This window comes from Hemitrygon akajei, chromosome 8, assembly GCF_048418815.1.
Source record: "Hemitrygon akajei chromosome 8, sHemAka1.3, whole genome shotgun sequence".
In the NCBI taxonomy this organism is placed as follows: domain Eukaryota; kingdom Metazoa; phylum Chordata; class Chondrichthyes; order Myliobatiformes; family Dasyatidae; genus Hemitrygon; species Hemitrygon akajei.
This window is the reverse complement of record NC_133131.1, coordinates 128784135-128802962: the sequence shown is the minus strand read 5'-3', so window position 1 is coordinate 128802962 and position 18828 is coordinate 128784135. Positions and strand designations below refer to the sequence as shown.

Sequence of the window (18828 nt, the reverse complement as noted above, 5' to 3'; positions counted from 1 at the left end):
TGGCCCATTGCTTCCCAAAAATAAACAACTTAATGATATAAACTGCAGAAACTATGTAGGGAAAAGGGTAGAAAAGTAGGAGTGCAGGGGTGCTTCACAATTAATTTTGCCTTAAATTATGCAAGGAGTGAGAGAAGGTGTAAGATCAGTACCATAACTAGACTGCAGTATTACAAAAGAGGAATTTACAAAGGACGTGATGTTCGCTCCTAAGAACTTGAAGCTTTTAACCCTCTTGACCGCAGTACTGTTGATGTAAACAGGAGCATGTGCACTGCCTCCCTTCCTGTAGTCAATGACCAGCTCTTTTGTTTTGCTGACATTAAGGGAACGGTTATCACCATGAGACCATATGTTGCTAGGCTCGCAATCTCCTTCTGGAATCTGACTCACAGTTATTTGAGATATGGCTCATTACGATGATAACATCTGCAAACATGGAGACGGAGGTAGAGCAGGATCTGGCCAGGCAGTTGTGAGTGTTTAGAGATCTAACTGCAATCTGAACATTTTCTGAAGAAGGAACAAATCCTAAAGGGAAAGTTTGTGGTTTTAAATAGAAATATATTTTTAATACAACTTTTTCAATGCTCCTTGTTTCAGTCATCTCTTGGAAGAGGTAAAGAAAGGAATCTGGGTGATCAGTTTCATCCTGTGGCACAATGGAAGTAATCCGATTATTGGATAAGTAGATGTGGAAGGTATGACCCAAGTACTTCCCTGGAGAATTTATATGCAAGAAGGTTGCATTTCTTTGCTCCAATCAAAATAAATTGTAGAGCATCATCAATAAATAGACAAGGTCGTCTTTTATGGTATGGACTCATGGCCTTGTTCTGTACCATAGAGTTCTATGATTCTGTGATGACTAACATGGCTGGAAAAATCTGTGCTGCATTTTCTGTCCTAGTTTAGTCCAAGATACATCAGTCTTTTGGGTATTGTGATGTCCTACTTAACATTCAACGCACATGCAAGAAATGTTTTATAACGGAAATGCAGCTTTTCAAAAAACTAACAATGGATAATCAGCCGACCAGGTAAACTGCAGCAGAAAGTTTGACCGAGTCACTGAGGAAAAATGATGCATAAGATCTGTGAGATAACATTCTCCCAGCAAGTGCAGTAACTGTGATTCCAGAAATGACCCAGGGCCAATTGGTGTGGCTTCCACAGAAGCAACAATGCCAGAAATTGGTCTGATCCCTTTATACCAGTTGCCAGACAAGTTGACAGAACACAAGTAGCTCTCTTTCAGGACAACCAAGCAATGTACGTAGATAACAATCTTAATGTCCTCCCCAGTAGAGATAGATGTTTCACTACAGTGTTACTCTGACAGTATCCTTGCAGTTCTTAAAAGGATTTATTATGCATATTTAATAATTTAACCCAAAGGGTTCAAAGAAAATTGAACTGTTGATGATGAATGCACCATTGTTAGTGCTAATAAAATATACTATTTAGTTAATGGATCTTCTCTATTGATTCAATGTTGAATATTCAGCATATATACCCTATTGTGTATTTAATATATGAGTAATATTTGATAAATATTGCAAATATACTGTTTGATTAAGCATTTTTTATTGTTTAAATAATTCATTACAGGTGATGTATAAAAGTATGTGCCATCATGTCATTTGTACAGCACCTCGCTTAAAGTGAAAACTAAGTTAGATACGTTATTCCAAACTCCCTTTTCTATTAAGAATGTTGAAAAAGTTGATGGTAGGAGTATTCTTTGATACCTGCAGTAAGGATTTCAGTACTATTTCTGCTCATTTTATAGCACTATATTCCCAGCAACACCAATAGGTGCACCAGTGAAAGGCCTTGGACTGTGTTTAAGACAACAGTAGAGTCACTGTGGGATAATAGCCTACTATCCTAGCATAGGAATGCATGCATTTTAAGGCTGAAAGATAACTTGGGGCTTCATTGTTATAGGTTCCAAAATTTGTAAGGAAATGAGGCTAAAAAGAAACCTTCAGTTAACAGTTCATCAGAGCTTTGTGCATTGTAAGAAGGATGTGGAAGTTTCGAAGAGGAAGCAGAGGAGATTTATCAGAATGCTGCCTGGACTTGAGGGCATGTCTTATGATGATGGGCTGAGCGTGTTCGGGCTTTCCACTTTGGAGCGAAGGAAGACAAGAAATGACTTGATAGAGGTGTACAGGATGATAAGAGGAATAGATTGAGTGGATATCCAGAAACTTATTTTCCAGGGCAGAAAAGGCTAATATAAGAGGGCATAATTTTACCATGATTGGAAGAAAGGATAGAGGGGATGTCAAAGATAAGTTCTTTACACAGAGAGTGGTGGGTGTTTAGATCGCCTTGCCAGGGGTGATGATAGAAGCAAATGCATTTGGAGCATTTAAGAAACTTTTAAATTGGCACGTAGATGATAAAAAAAAATGGAAGGTGATGTTGGAGGAAAGGATTACATTGATCATAGTGTACATTCAAAGGTCAGAACAACATAGTGGGCTGAAGGGCCTATAATGTTCATTGTTCAACGTTCGATGTAACAGAATTAATCATCCTTTTTTCTGGATTGCTCCTTTTTGAATGCGAATTTCATAATATCCATAGATGAAATTTTTCATAAGAACTCACCCATTTCATGGGGAATTTCGTGAAATAATATGGCAATAGTAGTGGTGATACCAGTCTCGATCGATGATGAGAAGGCTGCACCTATGGCCAAGCCATCTGCAAAGTTATGCATGCTATCTCCCACCACAATCATAACTGCCAACACATTAAACGCTTTCTCTAGAAAGAATCAAATTCACTTACATTAGAGAACGAAAACAGAATTTATACATTCCTATACTGGATTTTTTCCTTTTATGTAAGTGTGATAACTTCTGTCTATTTATCTTGAATTAAAAAGGAATTCCAATTTTTAAAGATAGGCTGAAAACATAACCATTGCCCAAGCACTGCTTACCCACCCTTATGCATTTATTTTACAATAAATCTGAAGCTTCTACTAAAATAATAAACAACACAATCTAAATTAAACAAATTAATGCTTTATCTGCAGATAATCAGTAAGCACTATTCTGTGATTAATGAACAACTATTGTTTAAATATTCCTTCTGTTGATCAGAAATAAAATAATTTAGTCAATGAGGCCAGAAGTAGAGAAACACCAACCATCAAACACCCACCCATAGTAATCACATTTTATTCTGCCCACATTCCCATCTACTTCTGAATTCACCTACATGAGAAACCGTTTACTGCGGCTAATTAGCCTACCAACTGGCAGGTCTTTGTGATACCAGGGAGAACTGGTACAGCCAAAGGAAATTCAAATGGTTAAAGGGAGTAAGGGCAAACTCCACACAAACAGCAACACCACAATGGAGGTCAGGACTGAACACACTTGCTATTAACTACGAAGCAGCAGACCTACTAGCTGCACAACTGAACCACCCCACTTTTTAAAACTGCATTTAGTCTCACTAGTCTAACTAGGTCAAATAATTGCAGTGATAGAAACAGTTACATGCTAGGATTACGAAAATGGGTGGACCTAAGTTAAATAACTCCCAAGTGTAAACCTTGATGCCAATTAAACCAGCCTGCTGACTTGATGCATCCTGCTCTCTTACAGTACATAATAGCTATTTGTAGAACATTTTTCGGATAATGCCCCAATATATAAAATCCAGTTTCTTGGCCAAATGGTGATAAAAGAATGATGAGAGTGAAGATGAAGAAACATAACATTCCATTATCCAAATCATTGACAAACAATGGAAGAATAGTGGTCCCAATACTGACTGCTGAGGAACACAACTAGTCACCAGCAGACAACCAGAAAAGGCCTCTTTTATTCCCACTCACTGTCTCCTGCCTGTCAGCCACTCCACTATCTATGCCATTATACTTCCTGTAATGCCATCTCATGTTATCTTATTAAGCAGCCTCATGTGTATCACCTTATTAAATCCCTTGTGAAAGTACAAACACATGACATTCACTACCTCTCCTTTGTCTCCCCACTTGTTACTTCCTTGAAGAACTCTAACAGATAGGTCAGGCAAGATTTCCCTTCAGAGGAACCATGCTGACTTTACCTTATTTTATCATTAGCCTTCAAATACCTTGAAACCTCATCCTTAATAATAAACCTCAACACTTTCCCAACCACTGAGGTTGGGCTAACTGGCTTATAATTTCCTTTCTTTTTCCTTCCTCTCTTCTTAAAGAGTGGAGTGAAATTTGCAATCTTCCAGTCCTCTGGGGATATGCCAGAATCAAGTGATTATTGAAAGGTGTTGTTCAATGCATCTGTTATCCTTTCAGCAACCTCTCTCAGGTCTCTGGGATGTAGTCCATCTGGCCCAGGTGACTTATCCACCTTAAGACCTTTCAGTTTGCCTAGCACTTTTTCCTTTGTATTAGCAATGCCACTCACTCCTGCTCCCTGACATTCACGGACCATTGTTCCCAGGGTACTACTTCAGAACTCCTTATAACAACTAGTAGACTGCTGCTTGACACAGTTAGAGACTTGGACTCAACCCTAACCTTGGGTGCTGACTATCCGGAGTTCATTCATTCTGCCCGTGACCATGTGGATTTCCTTTGATTTGCACTGTTTTCTCATTCCAGTGATGTCTCAACTGCTAGGCTATTTTGTTACTTTGAATTGTTCCTAGCCAGCAGTTAGTGGTAAAATATCAGGTGAGCTGATGAGAATGCTGCGGAAATTTACAAATTGGAGATGCAGGATTAATATAAATAGGTGGTTAATAGTCAATTCTGACCAATAGGGCTGAATGGTCTGTTTCCATGCTGTATCTCTATGAATATATTGGCCATTAGATGCTAGCAATGTTTTGGTGGACATGACATCATCTTCCATTCTGGGGAGGAATGGCTACAGCTCTGCATGAAACCCCGGGCTTAGGTGGTGTTGGTGTCCTCCATGCTTCTTGATATTTCCTGCAAGTTTTGTGGTCAGCCTGTTAAAGCATCAGCCACTTCATTGTGCATATCCATTAACATTCTCCTGCAGACATCACCATTAATGTTTTAATCTGATTGCCTGCAGTAGGACGCATGCACGTGCTTGCCTTCTGGGGAGTTAAATCATCATTTCCCACTTCCCTGGCGTAAGGTTCTTTGCATTCAATGAAATGTTCCAGGTTCATCTCTAAATCAAGCAAAGTACTGGTATCTCAGCTGGTGGCTGTGACTATAAGACTATAGGCTATAAGAAGGGAAAAGATGACATATGTGGGCAGACTAGCCAATAATATAAAGCAGGATACTAAAGGATTTTTCAGTTATATAAAGAGCAAAAGAAAGGTGAGAGTTGAAATTGGACCACTGGAAAATGATGCAGGTGAGGTAGTAATGGGGGACAAAGAAATGGCAGATGAACTTAATGGATACTTTGCATCAGTCTTCACTATGGAGGACACCAGCACCCTGGGAAGTATTGGTAACTTCAGAGACATGAATCAGCTCCATTCTCATTGGAATGTTTGTGATTCTACCACTGCCTCTGCCCTTGTCAGCCAGCCAAAACAGGCTCTTACTTTACAAACCAGAAGATGTACACCAAATTCAAACACGAGAGACTGCAGATGCTAGAATCTGGAGCCAGGAACAAATTGCTGAAGAAACTCATCAGTCAGGTCATTGAGAATAAAAGTTGGGGTTTTGCATTGCAGCATTTGGTATGTTGTGTTCAATTTTAGTTATCCTCCTTTGGGAAAGATACAATTAAGCTGGAAAGAGAACAGTGGTTATTTACAAAAATGTTGCTAGCACTGAAGGAACAGAGTTATGGAGAGAGGTTGAACAGGTTGGGACTTCTTCCAGTGGCAACTGCGAGGTGATCTTATAGATCTGCCTAAGGAGCACAGAGTAGGTAAACACACGCAGTCTTTATCACAGGGTTGATGAATCATGAACTAGGTGGCTTAGGTTTAGGATGAGAAGAGAGTGATTTAGTAAGAACCTGAGGTGAAAAGTATTCACCCATAGAGTGGTTAGTATATGGAATGTGCTTCCAGAGAAAGTGGTTGAAGCAAGTCTCCAATGCACAGGTTCAAAAGCAGCAGAAGGTTGCAGCTCCGGCCAGCTCCACCACTGGCACAAGAATCCACACCTCAATGAGGATATCTTCAAAAGGCGATGCCTAAAGATGGCAGCATCTATGATTAAGCACCCCCACGATCTGGTACATTTACCCTGCTCAGGGTAGTAATGACATAGTTCCAAATACTTGCAAGCTACTGCAAGGTGGTGCAGAAAAGGTCCCAGCAGTTACAGCTTGCAACTCACAGTTGATTTTAAACAAAGGCTTAAATCGATAAAAGGAGGTCCCATCGAAGTATTGTACATAATTGAAAAGTGACACTGGGAGTTGAAGTGCCTCCCATGTGGCCATGCATACCCTTTAAATGTCAGCTCATTCCAGAACCTAGCATGATCTGTGCCTAGTTTTGATTGTGAGGGTTAACAATGAAGGTTTAGACTTGAGCTTTTCCTGGAAGAATTTCTGCTGGCTGTTAAAGAAACTTGCAGTGCGTGATCTGTCATGTGTAGCTGATAGTGTCAATGTGCTTTAGACATAAAGAGCCCAACCCATTTTCCTGTTTATTGCTATTTTACCCAGAAATTATTGCTGGCATGATCTAATATATACAAATCAATGTCTATGCTCTATTTATGCATACAAGCGGATACAAATGATCCAGTTTCTAGGCTTTTTGTGTGCATTCTGCAATCATTCAAAATAATGTACTTACTTCTGACATTTGCAGAATTACTCTCTACTGCATGATCTGTAGGATTTTCAACATTTTCTGAATCTTCTGGATTTTGCTGTTTGCAAAATGGAATACAATTATAAAGAAATAACAGAGTCTAGATTGATAATTCCTTTAATACCTTCCCTTCTAGATATATATTAGCACAATAAATCTTATCATGTTAGCTTGATTAAGATGATTCAATAACATTTTCAGTTAATGCAAAACAAAATAAATTTACAAGCTATCAAATGTCATTTTAAGGGAACTATTTCCAAAACAAATTTACGGATATCTAAAAATAATCCTGAGTTATCACAAGGTTGAAAATACTGAATTCAAACCTAACAATTTTGAATCAATTAAAATATTTATATCATTTATATTCAATGAAAAATCTCAGTTTGATAAAGAATTCCAATTTGGTGGAATTCAAGCTAAATCTTGAATGTCTTTTAAAAGCTAGTTGATACAGTTGAAGTTTTCTAAAGCTAGGTTCCCAGGATGCATCTAAAAACCTATTGTACACTTGGTAGCTCAGAACTGGTTTGCCAGTAGTCAGGAAATTCTGTTATGAAGCAATATGTAAATATTTCCTCTGGCCCTGGAAAAATGGAGCCCCAAGGAAGCCTCTGCCATATTTTCAGTAATTAAATCCCATTTTTGTTTCGCCTTTCTACAACCATCATCTCTTTAGACTCCAATCTCTCCAAATCCTAACTGTTGCCAGAAAGTCTGTAGCCAAGGAACGTCCAATTGCCCAGTTGCCAGGTTATTAATTTATTTTAGATAATCTATGATTATTAAATTAAATTGTCATTCCTATGGCGAAGTTGATGTCAGTGGTGCCTGCTTTAGTGTACCTTTGACCCTCTAGCTAGTAAATTTCACCCTTTGGAAAATCAGAACCACTAAAACATAGGCCAATTGCATTTTGTTTCCAATTCTCTAGCCCACGGCCTGTTTGCATCATACCCCAGTAGTGAATACTGGTAAATTTTATAGTATTTTTTGACTATGTTATTGCTGATAAAACAAAGCACAAGTTTAATCCAAGCAGCACCTTACCAGTTGCAGAGTGGAAATAGATTTGCCTCTGTCTGATTCCCTGTCAGGGTTGGACTCCATTGGGACATCATGTGAATGTGCCAACTGTTCATTTCCAAATGTCTAAGTCAGGAGAAATAAAATGAGGACATCTTAAACTCTACCACTATTCAATAAAGTCTACATATTTGTGCATTTTATTTAATGCACTGATTGACAAAAAACACAGAGTGATCTTGTTCCTGCTACCATCCAACTGGGGCTCAGAAATGAGGTGGTATTGAAATTAAAATCTAAACAGCCAGGAAAGTTCCTCGCTTACCATTGATGTCAGTGCCCAGTTCCGATACCCACCTTCTGCCAGTAGGACACCCACCTGACACTAACAGGAGCTGCTGCTACTACCACTGCCCGCCTTGCCACTGTCAGATGCTGCTCTCACTGAGGAGTCATGAGTGGCACTAATCATTATATGTACAATTTTCTGCCTTTTCATCACTGAATGCAAAAATAGACAAGATATATTCATTAACTCCTTGTCACATGTACATGAAAGGGTTTTTTAAAGAACATTTCTCCCAGTTGTTGTGATCACTATCTATTGTGGGGATACTGCTGTTGGTTCTGTAACTTTGCACCATGGTTTTACAATATTATGCTGCCAATGGTTATACCGCCTGCCCTGTAAGCTGGTGTTGAACACCCTTGACATGTGTGCACAACTGTCTGATTTCCTACTGTAAATATGTGAAGCACTTGTGCACACTGACACTCAGACCACATTAGAAAGGGGTGAAAGTTTGAACTCACCAGACCCTCTTCATTGTGTGCACAGGAGAACCAGCCCCAATAGGTCTTTCCTGACTACCTCAGCTCAAATAATTTATATACCTCTATCTAGTCACCACTCAGCCTCCTCTAACCCAGGGGAAACAAATCCCAACTTCGCTAATCTCTCCCCACAAGTAAAGTTCTCTAAACCAGGCAACATCCTGATGAACCTCCAGTCAGCAACATTACCAAGCTTGCAAAGCTGGCCCACTGTACATCCCACTGCGATAGGATCCACGACTTCTTCTTCGGGAAACCCTAGTCAGTATGGATTTTTAATCATCTCTTCCTCACTGACACACACGCACACCCCAAAGACAAGTGCGTAGTCCACTGTTGTACTTTCTCTACATTTGTGGCTGTGGGGTTAAGCATAGCTCAAACACCATTGATAAATCCACAGAGGGGAGCAAGGTTGTTGGTACAGATGACGATGAGGAGGTGGACAGGAGCAGGATAGATTGGCTGCTTGAGTGGTGTTGCACTTGCGACTGCAAGGAACTGACTGTGGGCTTGAGAAAGGGTAAGTCAGACGTCACTGAGGGACAAAGCCGAAAGGGTGAGCGGCTTTCCGAGGATCTATCCTGGGCGCAATACATTGACAGAATCACAAAGAAGGCACACCAATGGCTCCACATCATTAAGATTTTGGGGAGGTTTGGAGTTTCCAATGCTGGATCTCAAGAGGTTATGGAAAGTTGTGGGCACACCCTTCCCACACGAAAACATCTTCACCATTTTCAGCATCCATTGCTCAGGAACCTCCCACACGGGACATACCATCTTCTTGGTACTACTATTCCAGAGGAATCACAGGAGCCTGAAGACCTACATTCAGCAATTCAAAAACATTTTCTTCCCATCCACCATTAGATATTGAAATATGCATGAACCCATAACACTATCTTATTATTCCTACTTTCTGCACTGCTTATTTATTTTGTAATTTATAGTAATTTTACATCCTTACATCATACTGCTACAACAAAGCAATGGACTTCATGTCATTTAAGGTAGTGATAACAAACTGATTATGATTCTGATTCCTTCCTGTGGTGTGACAACCAGAATTGCACAGAATATTCTATGTGTATACAAACTAGTATTTGTAAATGTATGTACAACATAACTTCCCATCTTTCATATTCTCTGATCCAACCTATGAAGACAATCATTCCATTTACCTTCATCACCAAACTATCTATCTGTGCTGACACATTCAGGGAGCTATGGACATGAACCCCAGGTCCCTCTAATCACTAACATTTCTTATTGACTTCCTATTTACTGCGTATGCCCTACTCTTCTCTAAATTCCAAAATGTTCAAAGTTCAAAGTGAATATATTATCAAGATACATAAATGTTGCCATGTACTAGACTGAGATTCATTTTCTTGCAGGCATTCACAGTAGAACAAATAAATACATTAGATTCAATGAAAAACTACTTACAAACAGCTGAAGTGCAAAAAAAGACAATCTGCAAACACAATAAATAAATGATGTGAGCACCATTTGTAGAATCCTTGAAAGTGAGTCTGTAGGTTGTGGAATCAGTTTGGAGTCGAGGTGAGTGATGTTATCCCTGCTGGTTTAGAAGCCTGATGGTTTAGGGGTAAAACTGTTCCTGAACGTTCTGGCATCGGGTCCTATGCTCCTGTGCCTCATTCCTGGTGGCAGCAGAGTGAAGAGAGCATGACCTGAATGGTGGGGGTCCTCGATGATGGATTCCGTCTTCTTTGCAAAAATACATCACCTCGCGCTTGTCGGAATAAAATTCCATCTGCCTGTGATCTGGCAAACTTTTCATTTGATCTACGCCCTGCAGTAGCCAAAAGACACAACTCACGCTATCCACAAAAGGATAGTTTGTTCTCCATAAACTTACTAATCTTTCCTCCTACACTTGTACTCAATTTTGTACTACAAAGATCTCAGCTCCTATCCCTGTAGGACACTACTTGTCACAAATTTCTGATCAATAGACCTTCTGCCTCCTGTCACCAATTCAATTTTGGATCTAATTAACCTGCTCACTTTGGATTCCATATCCGTCAATGTCCTAAATCGGTCAAGCAGAATCAGGTTTATTATCACTAACATATGACATGAATTTTGTTTTGTGGTGACCTGTCATGTGGACTTTTGTCAAGTGTCTTATATATAAAAAAAAGAGACACAAGATAGTGCAGGCTCTGAAATATAGAGTGAAAAAAAGCAGACCATTGAAGAAACTCATCTGGTCACCATTTAGGCCAGTTAGAAGAGTGGGCTGAAAGATGGCAGGTGGAGTTTAATGCTGATATGGGTGAGGTGCTACATTTTGGTAGGAATAATCCAAATAGGACATACATCGTAAATGGTAGGGCATTGAAGAATGCAGTAGAACAGAGTGATCCAGGAATAATGGTGCATAGTTCCCTGAAGGTGGAATCTCATGTAGCTAGGGTGGTGAAGAAAGCTTTTGGTATGCTGGCCTTTATAAACCAGAGCATTGAGTATAGGAGTTGGGATGTAATGTTAAAATTGTACAAGGCATTGGTAAGGCCAAATTTGGAGTATTGTGTACAGTTCTGGTCACCGAATTATAGGAAAGATGTCAACAAAATAGAGAGAGTACCGAAAAGATTTACTAGAATGTTACCTGAGTTTCAGCACCTAAGTTACAGAGAAAGGTTGAACAAGTTAGGTCTTTATTCTTTGGAGCATAGAAGATTGAGAGGGGACTTGATAGAGGTATTTAAAGTTATGAGGGGGATAGATAGAGTTGACGTGGATAGGCTTTTTCCATTGAGAGTAGGGGAGATTCAAACAAGACATGAGTTGAGACTTAGGGGGCAAAAGTTTAGGGGTAACACAAGGGGGAATTTCTTTACTCAGAGAGTGGTAGCTGTGTGGGACAAATTTCCAGTAGAAGTGGTAGAGGCAGGTTTGGTATTGTTACTTAAAGTAAAATTGGATAGGTATATGGACAGGAAAGAAATGGAGGATTATGGGCTGAGTGCAGGTCGGTGGGACTAGGTGAGAGTAAGCGTTCGGCACAGAATAGAAGGGCCAAGATGCTGTAGTTGTTATATGGTTATATGGTCAACCAGCATCTGTGAAGGCAAACGATGGTTGACCCAAATCATTGATCATCCCATTGCTCCCATCGCTCAGTTTATTTCAGAGCCATATAGACAATGCCTATCACCCTGCCTTCATCAATCTTCTTAGTTATTTAAATCACTCAGCGGGATGCCCTGATAAGTATAAATGTTGAATGAGCATTTTTAATTAAAGGTCTCAAGTAATGCTAAACTCTTTTTCTGAAAATATTTATTTTTGATCTTACCTGACCTCTAAATGTTAGGATGAGTTTGAAAATTTTTTCAATTAGGAAAAATGCGTATATTCCTCCAAGTACTGTAAACATTTTCCAGATATACCCTCTGCTTTCAGAAGAGTGGCTGGTGATTTCTTGTCCATGTGTGTGCAGACCAAGGACCTGAGACAAAAGAGATGAGCAAAGGCTTTCTCATTTATATTACCTCATGAATTTAACCAAACCCAAGGAAGATACAGCTGGTAATCATTTTAATCAACCACATCTACAATATCTGACATTGCCATGTTAATACAAATATGTGGCAGAAGGTTCACATAGAAAATGCTGGAGGAACTCAGCAGGCCAGACAGCATCTATAGGAAAGAGTAAACAGTTGGCGTTTCAGGCCGAGACCCTTCATCAAGATTGGAAAGGAAGAGGAGGTCAGAGTAAGAAGGTGAGGTGAAGGGGGAGAAAGAAGTACATATGATTGTTCTATTCAGGTTGCAATCTCTACTTTGAAAAGAGCAAGTGTAAAACACATCCAAAGCTGAGCCCTGGACTTTATTCAAGACTCTCCTGATAGTTTGAAGATAAATCAGCTTTGGATGAGTTCAGCAGGTCCTGGAAGGAAGGTATTTGGTTAGTATGAGGAGATGGGCCATAGAGTCATAGTATCTTGCAACAGATAAGCAGGATTTCAGCCCATTCTGTCAAACAGTGAGTAGCCACCTACACTCATTCCACCAAATAATGTTATGCCTTAGTGACTCATGTGTTCATGTTAATAGTTCTTAAATGTTGTGTGAGTCTCTGCCTCCATCATGTTCTCAGACAGTATTTTCCAAACTTCAGCAAGCCACTCGGTGAAAAAGTTCTTCCTCGTATTCCTCTAAACTCTTACCTCTTACATAGAGCTACCCCTGCTGATTATAGACACCACTGCTAAATGAATATTTTACTACCACCTACCCTGTCTATGTAGAACAGGAAGACCCAGGTGTACAAGTAGACAGTTCACTGACCTATGCTTCACAGGATAGTGAAGAAGGCATTTAGCATGCTGGCCCTCATCAGTCAGGGCACTGAGTTTAGGAGTTGCATTATTTTGCAGTTACATGTCCCTGCTAAGGCCAAACTTGGAATATTGCATGCAGTTTTGGTCGCCCTGTTAAAGGATAGACATCGTCAAGTTGGAGGGTACAGAAAATATTTGCGATGGTGCTACCAGGACTAGAAGGGCTGATTTACAGGGAGAGTTGGCTATTTTGGATCTTTATTCCTTGGAGCTCAGGATAATGTGAACTGGCCTCATAGAGGTTTCTAAAATCTTGAGGTGATGGAGAGAATGGATGGTCATAGTATTTTCCACCGTGCCAGGGAGTCCAAAACCAGAGAGCACCAGTACAAGATGAGAGGTAAGAGCGGAGAGGTAGCTCCTAAACACGGAGGATGATAAGTACCTGGAGTGTGCTGCCAGAGGGAGTGATTGAGGCTGGTATGTTTGCAACATTTGAGAAGGGTTTGGATAGGTAGAAGGAGAGGACAGGCTTGGAGGATTATAGGCTGAACATGGACAGTTGGGACTAGCAGGGAGGATGCTGTGGAGGGCAAAGACCATTTGGGCCAACAGGCCTGGTTCTGTGCTTCTGTGCTTGCCAGGGACAATTTGCAGTGGTTGCGGCTCTGGCACCGAGACTGGACCCTCAGCTCAGAAGGGAAGGAGGGAAAAGAGGAGAGCAGTAGTGATTGGGGATCCGATAGTTAGGGGGACAGATAAGAGGTTCTTTGGAAGAGATCGAGAATCCCGGATGGTCTGTTGCCTCCCTGGTGTCAGGGTCCGCAATATCTTGAATTGAGTTCTCAATATTCTCAAGAGGGAGGGTGAGCAGTCAGATGTCGTGGTCCATGTAGGGACCAATGACATGGATAGGAAGAAGGAGGAAGTCCTGCAAAGAGAGTTTAGGAAGTTAGGTGCAAAGTTGAAGGACAAGACGTCCAGGGTTGCATCCTCAGGATTGCTAACCATGCCACGTGCTAGTGAGGATAGAAATAGGAAGATAATGCAGTTAAATACGTGGCTAAGGAGTTGGTGCAGGAGGGAGAGCTTCATGTTTCTGGACAATTGGGCCTTGTTCCAGGGAATTGGGACCTGTTGTGACGGGACAGGTTGCACCTGAATTGGAAGGGGACTAACATCCTTGCGGGAAGGTTTGCTAGTGCTGCTCCGGGGGGTGTTTAAACTAGATTTGCAGTGGGAGGGGAACCAGAGTGTTAGAGCAGATAGTGAGGTGGAGGAGGATAAAGGTCATGTGAGAGCTGCAAGTATAGTGGATGGAGTGTGGTAAACCATGTATATAGGTTGTAACTAGGTTATCTGTCTGGACATGCCTGGACATGCCCCTCTGCTGACTGCTCCTGTGGCTCCTCCCACAGACCCCTGTATAAAGGTGATTGTGTCACTGCTCCTCCCACAGTCCAGGACAGACATACAGCATGGACGTGGATCCATTTTACTGTTAATAAAAGCCTTTCAGTATTTACTCTACTTCCAGTCTTTTGGAGTAATTGATAGTGCATCAATTTCATTAACAGTAATTTTAAGGCATGGAACACGTCCTGAGACCCAACAAGTTAGACCTCGACCCGCAAACACCTGAGGCTGGAAACGCTTTCGAACTCTGGCTAGCCTGCTTCGAATCATACCTGGAGGAGATTGAAGTGACCAAGTCCGCTGCAAAGCGCAGAGTTCTCCTCTCCATGGTCAGTCCATGGGTCTACTCGATGATTAGAGACCAGCCAAGTTATGACAGCATGATGAGCATCCTCAGAAGACAATACCTGCAGCCGGTAAACACTGTCTTTGTACGACATCGCTTAGCGACGTGGCAGCAGCGGCCCGGAGAGTCGAGCGCTGAGTTTGTCCGGGCCCTACATACACTCATGCAGGCCTGCGATTGCCAGGGGCTGATGGTCGAACAGCATGCGGAGTTCCTAGTAAGAGACACCTTTGTCATGGGGACTAGGTCAGGGTATGTGCGCGAGCGGCTGCTGGTATACGCCAATCTTACCTTATGTTCGGCGACTGAGCTGGCTGACACGCTGGAGGCCGCTCATCACAACTCTGATGCTCTCCAGGCCCATGATCTCCCGACAGCCTCGTGGACGCCACAGACCCTGCAATCCACCGGTGTATCGACCACGGCTGCTGCCAGTCGCAAGTCCGCGCTGTGTTACTTCTGCGGACTCAAGAAGCACCCCCGAAAATGCTGCCCGGCCCGAGAAGCTGCCTGCTCCAGCTGCGGAAAGAAGGGCCACTTCGCCAAGGCCTGTAAGTCCAAACCGTGAGCGGGATTGAGCAGCACTACGTGCGAGGCATGGGGGTCACAATCTTGGTCGGCACCACCTTAAACCGCCTACAACCCACAGGTGCTTACCAGGCACCCCACCACGCCGGACCGAGTCAGCAATTCAACTCTGGCCTCTGTGACCCTCGACCAAAGCACTCTCCACCAGCTCGCAAGGTCAATGATGGACATCCTGGTGGAGGGGCACAGAACTAGCTGCCTGTTTGACACAGGCAGCACTGAGAGTTTTATCCACCCAGACACGGTGCAGCGTTGCGGACTCGTGACACAGCCGGTAAGCCAGAGGGTCACCATGGCTTCTGAGTCGCATATAACAGACGTCCGGGGGGTTTGTGTAGCGATGCTGGTGGTGCAGGGCACAGAATATCAAGACTTTACATTACTGGTCATGCCTCAACTGTGTGCTCCTGTGCTATTGAGGCTCGACTTCCAGAGCCACCTGAAAAGTGTGACAATGGAGTATGACGGGCCCCTCCCACCAATCACTGTCAGAAATCCCCAGTTCTGTGGGAATTTGTCACATACCCCACTACTGACCACACACACACACACACACATCCCACCCAACACCATGCCAACAGCCGCACTACTGACACCACTTGCAGCCACTCTGCTCTCAAGATCCCTCCCCCACCGCTGTTCGCCAACCTGACCCCTGACTGTAAACCTGTGGCAACTAAAAGCAGGAGGTACAGCGCGGGGGACAGGGCCTTCATTAAGTGGGAGGTGCAGCGGCTGCTCAGGGAAGGGATCGCTGAGACAAGCACAAGCCCTTGGAGGGCCCAGGTGGTTGTTGTTCAGAACGAGGAGAAAAATAGGATGGTCGTGGACTATAGCCAGACCATCAATAGGTTCACGCAGCTTGACACGTACCCCCTACCCCGCATCGCGGATATGGTCAATCAGATAGCTCAGTACAAGGTATACTTGACCATAAACCTAAAATCCGCTTACCACCAGCTCCCCTTCCGCCCGGAGGATGGCCCTTACACCGCCTTCAAGGCGGACGGCAGGCTTTATCACTTCCTGCGCATCCCCTTCGGTGTTACAAATGGTGTATCTGTCTTCCAGAGGGAAATGGACCGGATGGTGGACCAGTGCCAACTGAAGACCACATTTCCCTATCTGGATAACATCATCATCTGCGGTCACAACCGGCAGGATCACGACAACAACCTCTGAAAATTTTCCCAAGCGACCAAAGCTTTCAATCTTACCTATAACAAGGACAAGTGTGTGTTCAGAACCACCCGACTTGCTATCCTTGGGTGTGTCGTGGAGAACGGAGTCATTGGCCCTGACCCCGACTGTATGCGCCCCCTGTTGGAACTCTCTCTTCCCAACACCCTCAGAACCCTCAGACTGTGCCTGGGCTTCTTTTCATATTATGCCCAATGGGTCCCTAACTAAGCAGACAAGGTCCACCCCCTGGTCGAGTCCACCACATTTCCCCTCTCAGCCGAGGCCCGCGTGACCTTCAGTCACATCAAAGGGGACATTGCCAAAGCAGTAATGCATGTGGTGGATGAGGCCATTCCCTTCCACGTAGAGAGCGATGCCTCCAACTTCGTGCTGGCTGCTACCCTCAATCAGGCAGGAAGGCTGGTAGCATTCTTCTCCCGTACCCTTCAAGGCCCTGAAATTTGGCACTCCGTGGTGGAGAAAGAAGCCCAGGCCGTAGTGGAAGCTATTAGGCACTGGAGGCACTATCTCGCCAGCAAAAAATTCACTCTGCTGACTGACCAGTGCTCAGTTGCATTCATGTTTAGCAACCAACAGCGGGGCAAAATCAAAAATGATAAAATTTTGAGGTGGAGAATCGAATGCTCCACCTACAACTATGACATCATGTACAGGCCTGGGAAGCTCAATGAGCCCTCCGATGCCCTATCCCGGGGAACGTGTGCCAGTGCGCAGATTGACCGGCTATACGCCCTACATGCAGATCTTTGCCACCCGAGGGTCACCTGGCTTTTCCACTTTGTGAAAGCCCGGAACCTGCCTTACTCCCTTGAGGAGATCAGGATGATGACCAGGGACTGCCAAGTCTGCGCAGAGTGCAAACCGCACTTCTACCGACCCGAAAAGGCACAACTAATCAAGGCCACCCGCCCCTTTGAGCGACTGAGTGTTGACTTTAAGGCCCCCTTCCCTCCACTGACCGCAATGTGTACTTTCTTAACGTAATCGACAAGTACTCGTGGGTCCCCTTCGCCATCCCCTGCCCTGATACCACTACCACGTCAGTCATAAAAGCCCCGCGCAAGCTCTTCACTCTGTTTGGATACCTGTGCTATGTCCACAGTGACAGAGGGTCCACGTTTATGAGTGACAAGCTGCGCCAATACCTGCTGGCTAGAGGTATTGCAACTAGTAGGATCATGAGCTATAAAACCCGGGGACTGGATGGGTGTAGAAGGAGGAAGCCATGGTGTGGAAGGCCACACTCTTAGCCCTTAAGTCAAAGGGACTGCCGGTCTCTCACTGGCAGGAGGTCCTTCCCAAGGCACTCCACTCCATCAATGCCACCCTTCATGAGCGACTCTTTTCTTTTCCCAGGAAGTCGACCACCGGGACCACCCTACCGGCTTGGCTGATGTCCCCGGGGCCAGTGCTGCTCCGGAAACATGTGAGGAGCAATAAATACTCCCCGATGGTCGAGGGGGTTCGCCTACTTCATGCAAACCCCCAGTATGCCTACGTGGTCTTACCTGATGGGCGGGAGGACACGGTCTCCATCCGCAACTTGGCACCCGCAGGAGCACCAGCCCCTACCCCGAACACTCCATGGCGACTATTAACCCCGTACCCACCAATATATATACCCTCAAGACAACGTGCACTCCAAACCCTACACAGATAACTCTTGACACTCCCATACCAGGCGCCACAAACACGCACGAGGGACTACCAACGCCTAACGTGCTGGCACCTCAAGTCAGGCTGGAGCCAGCACAACCACCGTCACCGGTGCAATCACCACCGGTGTTACATAGATCACAGCGACAGACTTGACTGCCTGATAGAATTGGCCTGTAAATATATTTGTTTAAAATATTGTCAGTCACTTCACCCCGCAGGACTCTCTTTTTTAAAAAGGAGGGGTGAATGTGGTAAACCATGTATATAGGTTGTAACTGGGTTGTCTGTCTGGACATGCCTGGACACACCCCTCTGCTGACTGCTCCTGTGGCTCCTCCCACAGACCCCTGCTGACTGCTCCTGTGGCTCCTCCCACAGACCCTGCTGACTGCTCCTGTGGCTCCTCCCACAGACCCTGCTGACTGCTCCTGTGGCTCCTCCCACAGACCCCTGCTGACTGCTCCTGTGGCTCCTCCCACAGACCCCTGCTGACTGCTCCTGTGGCTCCTCCCACAGACCCCCTGCTGACTCCTCCTGTGGCTCCTCCCACAGACCCCTGCTGACTGCTCCTGTGGCTCCTCCCACAGACCCCTGCTGACTGCTCCTGTGACTCCTCCCACAGAC

The 18828-nt window shown here is 43.9% G+C and overlaps 1 protein-coding gene across 1 annotated transcript in view; it reads right to left on the bottom strand.

The window, feature by feature from the left end:
* Window positions 1-18828, bottom strand: part of LOC140731463 (zinc transporter ZIP12-like) — a 69375-nt gene that overhangs the window by 16790 nt on the left and 33757 nt on the right. The window contains exons 8-11 of the mRNA XM_073052950.1: window positions 12002-12154; window positions 7858-7959; window positions 6787-6862; window positions 2623-2781 (exon numbers count right to left, since the gene is read on the bottom strand). Of these exons, the coding sequence (XP_072909051.1) occupies window positions 2623-2781; window positions 6787-6862; window positions 7858-7959; window positions 12002-12154 (490 nt within the window). The remainder of the gene's footprint in view (window positions 1-2622; window positions 2782-6786; window positions 6863-7857; window positions 7960-12001; window positions 12155-18828) is intronic.